The sequence below is a fragment of the Lissotriton vulgaris genome, chromosome 4_1 (assembly GCF_964263255.1).
Source record: "Lissotriton vulgaris chromosome 4_1, aLisVul1.2, whole genome shotgun sequence".
Lineage (NCBI taxonomy): Eukaryota > Metazoa > Chordata > Amphibia > Caudata > Salamandridae > Lissotriton > Lissotriton vulgaris.
Genome location: NC_141691.1, coordinates 547,848,042 through 547,867,231, shown reverse-complemented (window position 1 = coordinate 547,867,231; position 19,190 = coordinate 547,848,042). Strand labels below are relative to the sequence as shown.

At 44.0% G+C, this 19,190-nt stretch overlaps 1 protein-coding gene across 1 annotated transcript in view; it reads left to right on the top strand.

Moving 5' to 3' along the window:
* FBXL2 (F-box and leucine rich repeat protein 2) overlaps window positions 1-19,190 on the top strand; it is a 433,116-nt gene that overhangs the window by 188,230 nt on the left and 225,696 nt on the right. Inside the window, exon 9 of the mRNA XM_086966812.1 lies at window positions 17,424-17,498. Within this exon, the coding sequence (XP_086822938.1) occupies window positions 17,424-17,498 (75 nt within the window). The remainder of the gene's footprint in view (window positions 1-17,423; window positions 17,499-19,190) is intronic.

Below are 19,190 nucleotides of genomic sequence, written 5' to 3'. Positions count from 1 at the left end.
ACATATGGCTTGAAGTTTTTCTTTTCTCAGCTGACTGGGTTTCACTGAAACAGGCTTGACTCATGGACGTCCAAAGAGGACGAGTAATGAACTTTCTGGGTCTCCGGTTTCTTCGAGTGAGGGACATTACTTGTATATTCAGATGTGCAGTATATGCAGGTTTCGGAATCCCTAATGCCTTAAGATATTGCTTGAATCTTCTTTCCTTAATACCACCACTTTCAAATCTCTCCCTCTCAGTAACACCATTTCTTTTCTTGGGGATGGTGATTGGTCTTGTTTTTCTGCTGTAGGTTTATCCTTATCCTAAACTTTGGATTTGTCCTCTTTAAAGTTGTGATTCTGATTTGGCAATCTTCCTATTGCCTGGATCAAATCTTCCAGGGTCGGGTTCTGTACTCATGTTTCAGCTTTGGGTTTCCCTGCTTTTCTATGGCCAGTTTTTTCCTTCTCTTTTCCATGGCTAGAACTGATTTTCACCTTTTCTATTAAGTTTTTTAATAGGAGTTTTTTAAGGAGCTGAATTTCACATGGGACTGGTTATATGTTCATATTTGAGTCCTATAGAAAATGTCTTAATTTTTTATCCTGTGTTTTTTACTTTTCATAATTAAGGAGACTCAGTTTGACAAATCCGGATGCTGACATCTGTCACTCAGGTTGACTGGTATTCTAGGCATGATTTTAGACATCCATTAACCTCTAAAACAGCGAAGGGGCTCTATGTCTGCTGAGCAGTAGCAATGTGAACATATTGTTATTGTTATTGTTAACTTGGTCTTTTATAGCGCCAACTCACCAACAGGTCTCTAGGCGCTTATAAACAAACAACAAACAGTACGTGAAAAAGAAAGATAGTCAGGGACCTGTAGTAAGATTTATTTAGCTGGCTCAAGTGCCTCCCTAAATAAAAAAGTTTTTAACAGCTTCTTAAAACGCAGGAGATTCGCTTCTTTCCGAAGTGATTCTGGTAGATTGTTCCAGATCTGCGGGACCAGAACCTAGAAAGACCTGCCGCCTTTGGTTTTTAACTTATAACGGGGGCAGACCAAAAGCTGGGATTCTGCAGACCGCAGGACTCGCTTGGGGGTATATAACCCCAAGGGCTCGTTAATATACGCAGGAGCTTGCCCATAGATGGCCTTGTGGGCTGTACACAGGCTCTTAAACTCCACCCTCTGTTCAATGGGGAGCCAGTGTAACTTGAGTAGTAGAGCAGAGGCATGAGATCTTCTAGGTAGCTTGAAGATCAGATGCGCCGCGTCATTCAGGACCACCTGGAGTCTGTTAATCAAAGTTTTAGGTAGGCCTAGATAGAGGGCGTTCCCATAATCTAGCCTCGAAACAATAGTGGCAGAAACTACCATATGGAGAGCGGAAAAGGAAAGGAGAGCGGCTAGCTTTCATAGCTGTCGGATCAAGCCAGTACACATCCCTACTACTGAGGAGATCTGACTGGCCATAACTCATTGTCGATCTTGATTCCGAGACTTTTTACATTGTCACTCTGTATCAGTGAGGGCCCTAATTCCTGGGGCCAGTAGAGATCGCTCCAGGGAGAGGCTAGGGTAGAGACCACCAGTACCTCCGTTTTTTCCGGATTTATTTTTAACAGATTGGCCGTCATCCAGCTAACTGTATGTCTGAGGATGTTCTGGGCACTAGTTTGTGCCAAGAACGTATTATCAATACTCCGCAATAACTGGGTGTCGTCAGCGTAGTTAAATATACGACAACCCATGTTAGCTAGAGAGTCAATCAACGGCTGGAGGTACAGGTTGAAAAGCAGTGGGGATAGTGCGGAGCCCTGAGGGACTCCGCTCTCCAGAATACCCACTTTAGAGATGGCATCCCCCAGTTGGATCCTCTGGGTCCTACCGGTCAAAAAAGATTGGAGCCACTGGTGGACCTGACCCCTTATCCCAAATGCAGCCAATCTGTCCAATAGCAGGGAGTGGCTGACAGTATCAAACGCCGCCGATAGGTCTAAAAGTATCAGGGCGCTCGGTTTCTTACTGTCAGCCATACCTCTCAGCTCATCCAGCACCGAGAGCATCACCAACTCGGTGCTGTGATGTGCACGAAATCCCGCCTGACGCTCCTGGAGCAGATGGTTTGATTCCAGGAATGAGGAAAGGGACTTCAGCACATGTTGCTCTAGAATCTTGGACAGAAAGAGCAGTTGGGAAATCGGTCTATAGTTTTTCAAAATGGCCGGGTCGGCTCCAGACTTCTTTAAGAGAGGCCTCAACCGTGCCTCCTTGAGGCTTGATGGTAATTGGCCGGTCTCCATTGAGCTGGTGAGGATGGAGATAATGTGGTTTTCCAGAATAGGGCATGCTAAACGAAAGACCCTAGGGGGACACGGGTCTGCTGGGAAGCCTGACTTAATGTTGTTCATAATCTGCTCAGGGCTTAGAGAGTCTAATTCAGGAAGCTTAGAAATATATACTTCGGGGGAAGACTGAGTTTCCTGTAACGGGCAGGGGCCCTTGAGGGCACTACTCTTAATTTCAGAAAGGATAATTTCCACCTTCTCAAAAAAGAAGCTTTGAAAACTATCGGCCGTTATTGTTATTTCCGACGTTTCTGTTTTTTTGCTCAGCTCAGTTACATTTTTAAATGTTTCCTTCTGAATGTTTTCCGCTTGACTTATACGGGTTTCGTAAAAATCTGCTTTTGTTGCCATAATCAATTTCTTATAAGTCTTAAGTGAGGTCCTGTATTGTTCCCTATCTGTCCCGTCTTTAGTTCTCCTCCAGGTCCTTTCTAAGCACCGGAGTTTCTTTTTGTGGTCCCTCAAAAGTGGGGTAAACCATGGGGCGCCTTTTACTATTCCTTTTACTTTTTGTAATTTCTCCGGGGCTATCTGGTCTATTGCCTGACTCAAATTCTGCAATAAATCTTTATAGTCCTGGTCCAGATCTCCTTTTAAAACTAATGTTTGGACACGGTTAGGAAGGCTATAGGTCAAAGCTTGTGAATCTACTTTTGTCCACTGCCGAACTTTTTTCGATTTAGGTTTTTTTTGGGGCAAACAGCTTTCGATCGGGATCTCACAATTCACCAGGTAGTGGTCCGACCAAATACAAGGTACGATGTCCACAAGGTTTGCCCTTGGGTCTGATGTCCAGATGAGATCTAGGATGTGCCCCTTGATGTGAGTAGGGGCATCCACAAGCTGTCTGATCCCCAAAGAGGACATAGTATTCTCTAGATGTCTAGATGGCAGGTCTTTATAAACTTTATCCCAATGCATGTTGAAATCTCCTGTCACCACAATTGTTTGGTATCTAGTACATAGATCAGACATAATTGGAGCAAACAGATCGTTAAAAACTGACGTGGAGTTTGGGGGGGGCGGTACACGGTGAGGACCATGAAGCATGCATTATTCAGCATGATCTTCACTCCAAGTATCTCGGCTAATTCTATAGTTTCAGCAATTATTTTAACAGCTTTTAAGTTTTTCTTAAACAGAAATGCTACACCCCCGCCCCGTGCATTTTCTGCGCGATTGTGCCATACCGCGTCATAGTTGCTGGGAAGGGCAGCTATGATGTCTGGCAGGGAATTTTCACCCAACCATGTCTCCGTGAGTGTTAAAATATCAATGGCATCATCCTGGAGAAGGGTGAAAACCTCAAGATGGTGCTTTTCAAGGGATCTAGTGTTTAAACAGGTTAGTTTCAGGGAGAGGGGAGCTGTTCCGGGTAGACCCCTATCAGGTCGGAGAATATTCAAATCATTTAATCTGGTCACAATAACAGGATCCAGAATCTGCCTGCCTGTATCCATATCTCGCAAATCCTTAGAGGAAAATACCTGTCGTCGACTAAAATGCCTGGCCCCTGATCCCGACCGAGCGCGGACGGGCAGGACTCTGGCACGACTCCGGCGCAGGTCTGGCGCGTCCGCTGTACGCGTCCGCTGCGCGGAGTCATTGCCGTCTTATTTAAGGGCTGCTAGAGCGCGTCACCCGCCTGATCCTCACCCCATATGGCCGCCAAATAACTGGGAACCAGCCCTCGGCGTCGATACTTGGCCGAGAGCGGTCCCGGGGCAGAGGGAGGGGGGAAAGGGACACAGAGCACAAGGAAGCTCTAAGGAAATCTCCATAAGCATATTAAACTCAAGCAGTTAAAATACACGATTAAAAATGCTATAGAATGCTAATATGGCAAAGTAAAGGAGAGAGACCTCCCGGCTTCCGCCTCAGGAGGGGAAAGTTGTTGCAGTTCGTAATAAATCGAGCAAACAAAGCTGTTCCCTTTTTAAGCGCTGCTAGGCCCGACGGTGTTGAACAAAGCTGTATTCTCCTTATTGACCTTAGGTTAACCCCTTCCATGCTGCCGCGATTCCCCTGGTGTGCTGTAAACAACACGAACAGGGGCGGGCCGTGACGAACCCCAGCCGTCAGCAGCACACGAGCACCGTAGTGCATGCCGGCTGGGGTTCGTCATCCGCATGGAAGGGGTTAAGGGAATCTGCCAAGGCTGTTTGCTTTCCATGGCCCTTCAAATAGTTCATCCAGCAGAGACCTCAAATGAGTATCAAATTATGATATTTTGTTACCTCGTCGAACGTTAGTGGTGAACTGGAAACTACCATTGAGTTTTGGAACAATTGGGGAATCCTAAACACTGCAGGAGGGTTCTATGATGTGATATTTTTTCTCCTTTTATCTGATATGTGATATTGCATCTTTTAATATTATTTTGATGAGTCTTAGAGAATAAGATGATAAATGACAGGTGAACACTGTCTTAAGTGAAAACAAGCAATATATTCTTTTAATAGCCACTATATGTCTTTTGTCCTGTTGTTCTGTGATTTTATCACTATAGCCTTATAACCTGCTGTAGCAGGTTGTCCCAGCCATTAAAGCTCCCATCCACTATTAAAAGGCCTTGCCAAAGGTGGTGGGCATTTAATGTCCAGAATAGCCTGCTACTGTGTACGAAATACCCTCATTGTAAAAAAGGAGCCTGCTGGCAGATGCAGGTTGTTACCAACCCCTCGTTCCTCTACAGGCTTTCATTAAGACACTGAGTTTGTGACCTACTACGTTTGGCATTTACATTTAATAGGGTAAGCTAAAAATACTTTGGTAGGGTAAGGTAAATGTATTATTTAGTTTCGCTAACAAAGCCTTTAGGTATGTTGTTAGACCTGGCATCCTTGCCATAGTTTCCCCTGACTTTTGGCCGTCTGACCTCCTGTTTTCTGACTTTATTTTTGCTGGCTTGAGGTTTCTGTGCACTTTGACACTGCTTATCTGTGCTAAAGTGCACATGCTCTGTACTCAAAACATGGTACCAGTGACCTATCTACAATTGGCATATTTAATTTACTTAGAGGTTCCTAGTAAAGTGCACTATATGTGTCCAAGGTCTGTCAATTAAATCCTACTACTGGGCCCGCAGCACTGTTTGTGCTACCCATCTCAGTAGCTCTTTAAATGTGTCTCAGCCCTGCCTGTGCAGAGCCTTGTGTGCAGTTATAACTGCCATTTCAACCTGGCCAGGTAACCTACTTGCCAGCCCAACTCTTCCCTTTTATTACATATAAGTCACCCCTAAGGTAGGCCCCAAGCAGCCCAATGGGCAGGGTGCAGTGCATTTAAAAGGAAGGACATGTACTTTCGAGTTTTGCATGTACTTGTAGTGCAAAACTTCACCATTCGTTTTTCACTACTGCAAACCTATTCCTTCTATAGGTTAACATTGGGATTGCCTTAAAACATCTTTTAAGTATTTTCCCAATTGGGAAAAGATAGAGATTTGGAGCTTGGTATCTCTGGATTCACAATTTAAATTAGAATTCTGAAAATCCCACTATTAGAAAGGTGGCATTTTTTAACCATTCTATGCCTCTACTCAATACACGTCTGGGCTGGGTGACAGCTGGGCTTTGTGCATTCCCTCTAGACGGTCACACAAAGGGAGCTGGGGTTTGACATTTGCATCCTGATTTCCCATCACCAGGCATATGGGCCTATGTGAAGCAGATTGGGAGGGAGGAGCTGACAGTTGCGCCTTAATAGGGCTGTGCCTGTCCCCACACAAAGAGCTGCATAACCCCCTGTAGTGAGTCTGGAGCCAGGGCAGGTAAGGCAGAGACCCTGTGATCTTCAAGGGCCTCTTTGAAGTCCCCCGCACTTCAAAGACATCCATTGGGTATAGATACTGGACCCTTGACACCACCAAATCAGAACTTTCCCAGAACCAAGGACAATCTTCCAGGAAGAAGAGCTGCTGTGCTGTAGGAGGGACTGCGGCTCTGCTACTTGCTTTGATCTGTTGGCCTGCCGCCTGCTGATTGCTTTGCTTTAGGAGGGGCTGCCACTCTGCTACTTATTTGCTGTGTTGGCCTGCTGACTGCTACTCCTTGTCTGGGAGTGAGAAGGACTGGACCTGCTCTGGGCATCATTGAACTCAAGTTTCTCCAAGGGCTTGCCCCCTGTTCTTGAATTCTCAGGGCCATCAAAGACTTCCTTCAACTCTGCTTCAGCTGCTGGACTCTGCTATTTGTGAGTCCTCCCTTGTCTGAGGTGCCACTGCAATCCTTGTCTTCAGAAGTGGGTTCAGCAGCTGTTTTGCTCTAAATTTGACGCATCGTCGCCTCTGCACCGATCGGGATTGACGCAGGACCCTTCAACGCTAACGTAGTGCCGATCCGATGACATCTCTGCGCGACTCAACGAAGATGCGTGGTTCGACTATAACGCAGTACCGATCCGATGTCCTGACAGCGATGCCCAGTGGTGATGCAGTACCTACATCATTAGGGGTTCAACAACGAAGCGGGACCAGACTGCGAGGCTCAACTTCGACACAATGACCCGACTGCATGACTCCGAACTGACACATCAAGTCTTCAGCGCCAATACTTGCTTCATCCAAGGTACTTTTTCAGTGGACTCTGGGTAGGTCCTGTAACCAGCCCACCCTCCATCACGGTCAGCCCGAAACTTTGAATTTACCCTGATCTAGCGTGACCTCTGATATACTCTAAGCACTATTGACTTATAAGCACTATTTATGTCATTTTGGTCTTGTTTTACTCAAAAAAATATTATCTGTTTCTAAACTGGTGTGGTGTCTTTTTGTGGTGTTTGTACTGTGTTACTATAATTAAAGTGTGCTCTAATACTTTACACATTGCCTTTTAAGGGAAGTCTGTCCACTATGTGCCAAGCTACCAGAGGGTGAGCACAGGTTAGTTTAGATTGTGTATCTGACTTATCATGACTAGGATTGTGGTCCCTACGTGGACAGGGTGCAAACCTCTGCGAACTAGAGACCCAATTTTCGACAGATGTGATATTCTTATTATGCACAGATAGTTTTATTTAATATACTCTTCATAGGCCATTTGAGGTCTGTGATTTCCAGTATTGCCTGGTACATGTGTATAATTCATCTCAGTATGGATGAATAAGAACTGCCTGAAATTAAACTCAGATAAAATAGAAGTCCTGTTTTTTAGCCAAGCACCCCCTCCCCCCCCCCCCCCCCCCCCCAATCATTGGTGGCCGTCAGAACTGAACCCAACCCCAACCCCCTCGGAGTCAGCCAGGAATTGTGATTCGGGTTGAATAAAGAGCTCTCTTTCTCTGCCCAGGTACAACATATCTCCTCCACTTGTTTTTGGAAGATGAGGGTAATAAGGAAATTCATAGGCTTTCTGCCAGAGGAACATCAAAAGATTGTAGTCTATGCTCTGGTCACTTCTCACCTGGACTATGCAAACAGCCTATATTTGGGGCTACCTGCATATCTTTTGTGCAGGCTACAAATCATCCAAAACTTTGCGGCAAGACTGATCAGGCGGGTACTTTTGCATCCTCACTTCTGGAACTGCACATCGCCTCTTCCTCAAAACCACATAGAAAACGGCCCTCCTAGACAGAATCAACACCAACGCACACAACAGCAAAGAACTCTTTACCATTGTCAAGGAGTTTGCCAAGCCCAACAGCGAGACCACAGAGATTTTCATGCAACTCCAGTATTTGTTGTCTGTAGCCGTAGATTGGCCTGCCTGCCAGAGTTGAAGCCATTCTCAGACACAAGTCCCTGAAACAGCCGAGGATGGAAAGTAATAATTGAGTGGAGCAATCCTGCTACCTTTATCCAGAGATTGCTTACGTTGGGGGTAATTGGAACAGACATGACTGTGGAGGGCACCTTGATCACCTTCACTTTTACCTGCTCTGATTATAAAGTGCTCTAATAACCTTCTATTTTGCCAGTGCTATGTAAAACTCTTAAATAAATAAACAAATCAGTGGAGCTGGTAATCTGTGACGAAATTGGCAATCCGGGTCACCTCTGCCACCCAGGTCTGGGTGCCCTAGTGGCATTGATTCATCCTACGTCACTCCAGCTTGGAGGCTATGGCGCTGTTGCACAGCAGATCCTTTTACCTTCTTCCTGAGTGGTCCTGGATCACTGTGGCTTATAAGTCTCCATCTGGCACAGAGCCATGGGCTGCCCCTGCTACACCAAAATGAAGTTCTGCTAGCGTCTCTGACTGGATCTTCACCAGAGCTTAACTCTGGGTTAACTCCTTAATGGCAGTGTGGAGAGCGCCTACTGCATCAATTCATTACCCTAGTGTAAATGTGAAATTCCTCTGTCACCTTAGCATGTCTGTAGTATCAGTCCCAGATCATTACTTAATTGGAGAGACCCCAGCATGGCCATGGCAACCAGACTCTGTGGAATGCCCCTACCTCATCATTTCCCTTATTTGCGATTGTTGCGGCTTGTCAATGAAATAGCAGTCTACTCTGCCATCTGCATACCCTTGGTTATGAAAATGCTGCTTTCAACTCAATTACATCCTGTTAAATGTTTGTTTTTATAGTGACAGAGATTTGTTTTTCTCACTTGATGGGTGAATGTTGTCATGTGGCATTTTAGCTTTCTCAAGGTACACTTGGGCTTCATGGCTTGGGCAAACTTGGTGGTTGTTGGCTCACGTCTCCGGTGAGGTCTTCTGATTTTCCGGTTGTGTGCCTGCCTGCCAGAGTTGTCATTGTTGATGGTGTTTGAACCTCTTATGCATTGTTTACCTTTGATACCTTTATTTGTTTCAATCTCCCCTATGTTGCTTTTAGTACTTACTAACACCGTAGGCGGCCAATTTGTTTCCCTGAACTTGATAAAAGAGAAAATGTTGGTTTACCCCTGAACAAGTAGAAAAATGACTTCAGTCAATTTCTTCATTTACAACACCTCGATAATTTGCTGAAGCGATTCCAAAATGTTGTCTTGTATTAGAAATTAAATTATAGATTCGATCCTACATTGTCTTGTTAAAGACATTTTAGTTTATTCTAATTATACATGGGTTGCTACTACTTACTCACTCATTTACAAGATTTGACGCAGAGTGTGAAAAGCTAATGTTTACTCATCTCAGGTTGTCCTCTCTGATGATTGAATTGCCATGGCTTTTTCCCCTAGGTGCCTACTCCCCTTGATTGTATTTTGCATATCTTATACATTTGCCTGGCTCTTTTAAAATAATGATGCTCAATTCTTCGTCCATTGTTTAATCAGCTTTCAGTTCACACTTGAAGGCAAGCTGTTGTGGGGGTGCTAAATCCCACAAACATAAGACTAGACTATATAAAATGTATGCTCATCCACAGGACAAAAGTGGGCTTATTGAAGGACATTTGAGAAAGGCCCATGTAATTAATTTCAGTACACATAGACTTTTCAACTCTTAATTTAAGCATAGGCAATCGCTGGATCTTTGTTGATGCACATTTGGACTGTCTTTTATTAACACATATGCATGAGATGGTCTTTATTGATTTCCCTAAACCTATGATTTAATTGCATTTTTATATAAGCTATGCTCATATAATGTAGCCCAAATGCAGGAAATTTGAGCATACACATGTAATTGATCTCAGCACGTAGCACTTTTAACTTTTAAGGCATAGATAATCACCAGAACCCGTTTTGTTGCAAATGTGCACTGTCTTTTATTAATATTTATTTATTTGATCAACTTTTGTTATCCATGCGATGGTCTTCATTGGCTCTTCATGTTTATGTACAATAAACTTTTAACTTTGAAGCTATTCACCTTGTCTAGATTCCTCTCTTCAGTTTTCCTTTTTCCTGCCTACCATCACGTCCGCCTCACATATTCCTCTTCTGATAGACCTTTTCATTGAAATAGGCACCCACTCTTTTGAAATTATCTACCCTCCAAACTTTTAAGAATGGTTCTAAAAATTATAAACGGGGAATACTCCTAAACCCTTATTTCAGAACATTACTACTTTTGCCTGAGAAAAGAAACAACAAAACGATGATGACAAAACAGAGTTCTGTTGGAGTGTTTTTCTTAAGATCCTTACAGGTTCTTCTAGCTCCAAAATTCCATGCAGTCACAAGCTTGCCATATTTACCTCATACCGCACAGTGATGTCATTTGTAATCCATATGAATGATCTTGTCCAATTCCCAAATGAATAGTCATATTTAAAAAAATAAAAAGGGGGCATTCTTTCACTCTGTCATCCCCTCACCATTTCTTGGATGGCGTTCACCATGTACTAACTTTTCTAGTCTTACTATCTTTTTTATCTTCTTTAAGTGTGACTTCAAGTTATCTGACCATATTTCAACATATGGCTTGAAGTTTTTCTTTTTCTCAGCTGACTGGGTTTCACTGAAATAGGCTTGACTCATGGACGTCCAAAGAGGACAAGTAATCAACTTTCTGGGTCTCCGGTTTCTTCGAGTGAGGAACTTTACTTGTATATTCAGATGTGCAGTATATGCAGGTGTCTGAATCCCTAACGCCTTAAGATATTGCTTGAATCTTCCTTGCTTAATACCACCAGTCCAGTTTCTCCAAGGGCTTGCCCCCTGTTCTTGAATTCTCAGGGCCATCAAGGACTTTGCTATTTGTGAGTCCTCCCTTGTCTGAGGTGCCACTACAGTCCTTGTCTTAAGAAGTGGGTTCCGCAACTGTTTTGCTCTAAATTTGACGCATCGTTGCCTCTGCACCGATGGGGATTGACGCAGCACCCTTCAACGCTAACGCAGTGCCGATCCAATGACATCCCTGTGCGACTCAACGAAGATACGAGATTGGACTGCAACGCAGCACCGATCCGATGTCCTGACCGCGATGCTCAGTGGTGATGCAGTACCTACATCATAAGGGGTTCAACAACGAAGCGGGGCCAGACTGCGAGGCTCAACTTCGACACAATGACCCAACTGCGTGACTCCGAACTGACACATCAAGTCTTCAGCGCCAATACTTGCTTCATCCATGGTACTTTTTCAGTGGACTCTGGGTAGGTCCTGTGACCGGCCCACCCTCTATCACGGTCAGCCCGAAACTTTGAATTTACCCTGGTCTAGCGTGACCTCTGGTAACCCCTAAGCACTATTGACTTAGAAGCACTATTTATGTCATTTTGGTCTTGTTTTACTCAAAAAAATATTCTCTGTTTCTAAACTGGTGTGGTATCTTTTTGTGGTGTTTGTACTGTGTTACTGTAATTAAAGTGTGCTCAAATACTTTACACATTGCCTTTTAAGGGAAGTCTGTCCACTCTGTGCCAAGCTACCAGAGGGTGAGCACAGGTTAATTTCGATTATGTATCTGACTTATCCTGACTAGGATTGTGGTCCCTACGTGGACAGGGTGCAAACCTCTGCCAACAAGAGACCCATCTTTTGACAGATGTGATATTCTTATTATGCGATGATAGTTTTATTTACTATACTCTTCATAGGCCATTTGAGGTCTGTGATTTCCAGTATTGCCTGGTACGTGTGTATAATTCATCTCAGTATGGATGAATAAGAACTGCCTGAAATTAAACTCCGATAAAACAGAAGTCCTGTTTTTTAGCCAAGCACCCCCCCCCCCCCCCCCAAATCATTGGTGGCCATCAGAACTGAACCTAACCCCAACCCCCTCGGAGTCAGCCAGGAATTGTGAATCTGGTTGAATAAGGAGCTCTCTTTCTCTGCCCAGGTACAACATATCTCCTCCACTTGTTTTTGGAAGATGAGGGCAATAAGGTAATTCATACGCTTCCTGCCAGAGGAACATCAAAAGATCGTGGTCCATGCTCTGGTCACTTCTCACCTGGACTATGCAAACAGCCTATATTTGGGCTACCTGCATACCTTTTGTGCAGGCTACAAATTATCCAAAACTATGCGGCAAGACTGATCAGGTGGGTATTTTTGCATCCCCACTTCTGTCACTGCACATCACCTCCTCTTCAAAACCACATAGAAAACGGCCCTCCTAGACAGAATCAACACCAACGTACACAACAGCAAAGAACTCTTTACCATTGTCAAGAAGGTTGCCAGGCCCAACAGCGAGACCACAGACGTCCTACCCTCCCAAGACCGATGCAACAAATTTGGCACCTTCTTCCACCACAAGATCTGGCAGATCTACGACAGTTTTGAAACACAAGGCCCTCCCACCACGGCAGACACCACTGCACCCAACCACACCAAACCTCAACAGATCCTGCTCCACTGGACCCCACTCATCACAGATGACACACTCAAGACCATGAAGAGAATCCACTCCGGAGCCCCTACGGACCCTTGCCTGCTCCACATCTTTCAGAGAGCAGCCACCTCCATCACCCCGAGCTTCAACGCACCATAAACTGCTCCATCAAGACCACCACCTTCCCTGATGACTGGAAACACGCCAAGATTGACCCCCTGCTGAAGAAGCCATCTGATGACCTTACAGACCTCAAAAACGTAAGACCCTGCTCCCCGATCCAGCCAAGGCCATTGAGGCCATCAACGCCCAACTCTCCGAGTTCATTGGAGCAAACCACGTTCTGACATCTCCCAATCAGTCTTCCAAAAGCAACCACAGCATCGAGACCACACTCCTCGCCTCCACCGACTGCAACCGCTCCCTCCTCAACCAGGGCAAAACCGCAGCCCTCATCCATTTGGACCTCACAGCTGCCTTCAATACAATCTCCCACCGCACCCTAATCACTGGACGCCACGACGTTGATATCCGCAACAAGGCCCTGGACTGGATCCATTCCTAGGAACACAGCTAATCAGACTACCTTTGTTTCTCTCAGAACACACAGAGCTCAGCTGTGGAGTGTACCAGGGCCCCTCACTGAGCCCCACCCTCTTGCAGCCATTGGCAAGAACCACGGACTCAACATCATCTCCTATGACAATGACACCCTGCTGATCCTCACCAACAAACCCACAGCCACCAGAATCAACTTCCACAGTGGGATGATGTCCTTTGCCACCTAGATGAAAGACAGTTGCCTCAAACTCAACTTGGACAAGACCGAAGTACTCCACTTGGGGCAACTCCTGGTGGCCCACCAAATAGGGAACCCCTCCACCCCCACGGACAACTCACAAAACTTTGCCATTATGCTGGACTCCTCGCTCACAATGAAATGCCAGATCAACTCCAGGTCCGCATCATTTTTCGACACACTCTGCCTGCTTCAAAAGACATTCAGATGAATCACCACCGACTCAAGAAAGACGGGTCAAACCTGCACTCATTAGCAACAGACTCAACAATTGCAAAGTACTCTATGCTGGCATCACCGAAAAACACCTCTGGAAACTACAGAACTTTCAAAAAGCCACAGCCAGACTTATCTCAACATCCCCCTTGAAGAACCGGGTTTTAGAACCCAGCGGCGCCAGGGGCATGCCCAAACTCTTCGCGTTCACCTGTCTTAGAATACAGAGACACGGGATACTTCTCGGTGACGTCAAAGATCACATTTATTGGCTGCAACCAGGAACAGAAGTCTACGAAGTACAACACAGGTAGGTTCGTCCGAGACTGCTCAATTTTCGTATTGCGAGACATCGTCTTTTATGCTAAAAATCACATTCCGGACAAACACCCACTAGTTACAGTTTGTCCAATCATAGGTAACATTGCAAAAGGTATCACATGACGACAAACCCACTTTTCAGTTGTCCAGCCCACCATCAATTACACGGGAAAGCCCAACATTCTTTCTCGAACAGGCCGGACAAACCCATAATAAAAGACCACAACCCATACCATAAATAGGCCATAAAAGAAGGAGCAGAAACAGATGAGAAACAGGATAAGGGGTGTGTGTGTGTGTGCGTGTGTGTGTGCGTGTGCAATAAACTCAACAATGTCCTGTTCTTTGATCCTTAATCTCGATCAACTACCGGACAAGGAACTGGCTTAACAAGGTTGGCTTCAGGCAACGGGGTCAGGTCAGTTCGCTCGGGTCATCTAGAAGTCAGTTAACGTGTACGTGTACTAAAGACTCGCTCGGCCGTAGTCATCGGCCTATGTGAGGGCAACCACAAAATGGCTGCCATGCACAAAATGGAACCCGAGGGTTCAGAACGGAATCCCTAAATATATAGTGAATCCATCGATCTAACATGGCGAAAACACTTGTACTTGCCGTTCGAGTTACGGTTCGCTACTATCAAATTCGTAACTAAACCATGACCTTTATGAAACGGGTTCAGAATTCACGGAACCTCACCCTCCAAAACCACATCATGAACACCTTTGAGAACTCCTCTGGCTCCCAGTCAGTAAATGAATCACTTTCAAGCTCCTCACACATGCCTACGAAGCCTTCCACGATGAAGGACCAGCAAATCTGAACCACGCCTCTCATTCCACTTACCCGCCAGGCACCTAGACTCTGTCCTACTGGGCCTGGCCACCGTCCCGTGGATCCACAAGAAAAGAGCCGGAGAAAGATCCTTCTCCCACCTCACCCCCAAGACCTGCCATTTTGACTTAAGCCCAGTGCATGGATCCGCAGCCTCCCCTGTTCCCCCTCAGCATCTTGAAACCCTCAAGGTTGAGTAGTTGTGCTTTATAAATCCCTGATTGATTGATAGAGTTACTGATTGATTCACCTCACCTAAAAGATGCCCTCGTAGATTCCGCTGCATGATCTGTGCAATCTCCAATTTGACCTTATTCTTTGTATTAGCCTATCAGTAGGTCAGTGAGACCACAGTGAACTCTCTCAGGGTCAGAGACTGACAGACTACTGACACAAATCTGGCACTAAGAAAGATCTAATGTGAGGAACAGAACCCCAGGTCCATATCATTGGCAGATGCCTGAGATTTTGCAAATATGCTGTTCTGGGCAATAGATATATGCCGCAAAATTGTCATAATAAACTCTGTTCCACCGACTGATCATATCCAATATCAATTCCATACCAGGGAGTTTCCGGCCACTCTCTTCACAATCACAAGGGAGGTAAGGATATGAGTCTTCCCCCACCTTGATCTTGTGACACAGGGTAATTGATTTACATTTATACGTTCTTACTGTATCACATGAACATTCTTGGGCCTACAGGCACTTACCTTTGATTTACTGAATGAGGCAGCAGTCATAGTAAACTAGGGCTCATAAAGTTGTTTTGTGTGATAGTGGTCTAGGATGATTCTTCCACTGCAGCCAGTTTTAATCATTGATTACAGACGATGCTGTTTAGAAGAGATATTGTGTTAAAAAAATATATATTCCAGAGTAGGTTATATCTTTAGTTCCTCCTCTCCTAATATACAGTGAGATCTTGCTTTAAAATGGTTTCTGTACATTTTGATCGTCCTAATACACAAGTTTTATCTCACAATCTCAAAAATGACTGGCTTTTTAATACATTTACATGCCACAGAAAGTTACTTATGTGTAATAATGATTAGAGTTGCCATGTAATGTTTCAGAAAAGTGTTAGGGCCCAATTTGGAGTTTGAAGCTGTGTTAGAAGTAGTCAGGTCCTCTGAGAATCCCTGATGCTGATAAATCCCTGCTCAGATGTATCAGGTAAATTATATGCATGTTGGAGGAACTGGAAGAAAACAGGGAAATGGGTTTCAGAAAACCTAGATTGGATGTCTCTTGCGGTGTAGCCATCTAAGGATTTCTATGAGTTAACATCAAAGAAATTATGAAAAAGTTATAAGATAAGTAGAGCACAACAGCTAGGAATTATAGTATGGAAGACGGTATATCAATGAGACGAGCTAGACAAGATAGATGGATAGAATGAGGCTTACCTGTTGTAATGGCAGAATTTGCTGTAATGAGCTCCTATGAGAAATCCCTGGATACCAAAAGACAGTCTGCTCTGAGGCTGAGGTTGAGAATGGTAAGCAGAAAACAGAAGAAGGCAAACTCAAGTACTAAAATACCTTGAAGGAAACTAAGAGGGAAATCTGAACTGTCCAGAACTGGAAGGAAAAAAAATAACAATGGTGGAGGGATAGAAAAACAGATGTGCATTACAGCAGAGAATCGCAGCAGCTACACAGTGCCAAGTGTCTGCTACATCTTGAAAGCGCCTTAAATAAATAATGATTAGAGTTGCCATGTCTTCCACTCATACCCCACAAGTGCTTAGGCTAACCTAGAAATGGGGACGTAAAGTTGAACTGTGCTGTGCATGTTAGTGTTTGCATGGGCCCAATTTCCACTACCCAGGCCTCCATACTTTCCAGGCCAAGTGGTGGCTGCTAACGATCAGGGGTGGTTGGGCCGCCGTCTCTTCTTCGTCCTCTATACTCCGTCCATGAAGCAGGAAGCACACAGACCCCCAGACTCCCCTAGCCAATCATGACACTATGTGAGAGCAGCGTTGTAAATAGTTTGAGCGCCATCATTCAGCGCTCAAATACGGGCAGGGAGTCCGTGCATGTTCTCCAAGAACATGAAAAGTGAGCATTACTTTGGCCGGCCACTCCTCCCCATGCTCTGACCAGGCCCGCCCGCACCGAAGACCGTACGGAAAAATAACATGATAACAGCATTGCGTTATTTTCATTATGTTGTTCCTTTTTGAACTGCTCAGAGAGCAGTGGGGCGACACTCCTCCACCTTCGCTGCGGATTCTCCGCTGTCCTGGTCTTTTTAGCCCTAATGACTTGATGTCTGACAAAGCAGGATAGCTGCTAAAAAGTGGCAGATGGCCCATCTTTCCTCCTTGGAGAGTATAGATTTTTGTACCCACCAAATATAGTACACAGAGCATCTGCCATTTTTTGCAGGTGTCCCAGGTCGGCAAAAGTCTAAATCAGGCCCTTAGTTTCATTTTTAAATTTGGAAGTTGTTTTTACTTTGAAGTTCATTCTATTGACCCCTATGATTTATAGGTAACTATTTTCCAAACTTCGTGAAAACTGTTTTACAGCCAGAATGCCTGAAAGAGTGAAGTATACATAGTGAAACTAAAAGTCCCAGAATTTTAAGTGTCAGACATACCTTTTTTGGTAATTCTAGACAGAATATTGTGATTTGTGAAGGTGAGCACACCTTTAGAAGCTGAACAGTTGGCCTACAGCAATTGAGTGACTTTTATATATACTTTTTCTTTACAGTTAGAAGATGAAGCGCTGAAGCACATTCAGAATCATTGTCAGAAGCTTGTGATATTGAACTTGCAGTCATGTTCAGTAAGTGATACTAGCTGTATTTAAATCTTAATATGCATAACGTGTAATGGGGAGATGTCCTTTCCTAATAAAAGATGATAAAATATAATGTTTTTATACAATACTAGAGTTACATGGCAGTTGTGCCTTTATAGGTAAAGTTGACAGAACACTCGTTAGGAAAAAATTTTTTTGCTTTGTTAAAAAATCAGTTTGCACCATATTGTTAAGAAGCACAGTTGCAAATAATGTTTCATCCTGACACATTTTATTTGGAGTGTTCGATGAGACAAAGTTATAAGGAGTGTCCTGATTGGTTTGAAATTTCAATAGGAAATTGTTGGCATGAACCTACTGAATGAAAGGCCACCACATTTTGGCAGGCATGGACTATTTTCATCCTTTTGATTACTTTCATTGGTTTGGTGAAAAAACAAGCTACCCATTGAGTTTGTCAGTTCTGTTTGCATCAGTTAATATTTTAAAATGACTGGCCATCTTTCTCACTTTATGCTGATATGAAAAGCAACATTCGTAATGCTTACTATTTTAGTTTCTTTCTGTGTTTTTAACCACAGCAGCTGCAATTTGCCTCTACTCTACTGACCTTCATGAAGAGGTCAGAAGGGTAGTAACAATACTCACACTCCTGTGCTTTAGACAATGGCAGGGGTAGAATATTTCTGAAAAAGCTGTGAAATGCACGAAAGAGATTGACGGAAATGTAGTTTTATCCAGATAGTAGATGTATTCCAAGTTCAGTCAGGACAGGAACATATGAAGTGTAAGGTAAATCAGCCCCACCGGGAGCAGCGTCACTTCTGCTCAGCCTACAAACCTCAACTGACAATTACACTCAAACATTCAAACAGGGAACATTCTGTGACATCACTAAGACTATCTGAGCAGCAGAGTACAGAACACAGAGAAAGGACTAGACCGAGAAGAGAGCAGGATGCCACACAAGCTCAATCAACGAAGCATCTTGGTTGCCAAGAAAGAATTTCAATTTTGAACTAAAAGGCCCTGCGCTGCTCACCCACTAAGCCAGTAACGCTTCCTGCTCTACAAACTGATTGATATGCAAGAAATAGACACGGGAACACCAATAGCACACACAATAATTTCTATTCAATAGTTTATAATATTCATACATTTCATTGAATATTTTCATATGGAGAAATATCTAAAAAAAAAACGATATCATCATATGTGCAGTCATGACACTTTGTAATTCTCCAACTTGTTCATTCTTAAGTTATTTGATATTGGCATCATATTGCCAATCTAGCAAATATCTTTCCTATCTTCCACTTCATATTTCAATGTTGGTATCTATCCAAGGTATGACTGCCTTGGGGATGCAGACAAACAGGTGTTTAGCAGTACTGGCACTGCTTCTTCACGGCTAAAATATGCAATTTTCTGGGTCCTATTGTCTTTGGCATTCTGCTTGAAATTATCTTCACTTAGATCTAAGGACATCCATTTGTGTTAGCCTTTGATGGATATTTCTTAGATCAATTGCCTAAATTAAGCAATCCATAGTCTCCTAATTCAAACACAGATATTAGCTTATTAAATTGCATTGGGTAGAGATCGTCAATATTATAAATGATAGAACAGAAATTATTTGTGATATTAGTGCTCCACATGGCTGTTTTCTAGCAAGGTTGCTAAGGACTACGAGAAACATATACTTCACCATTTGCA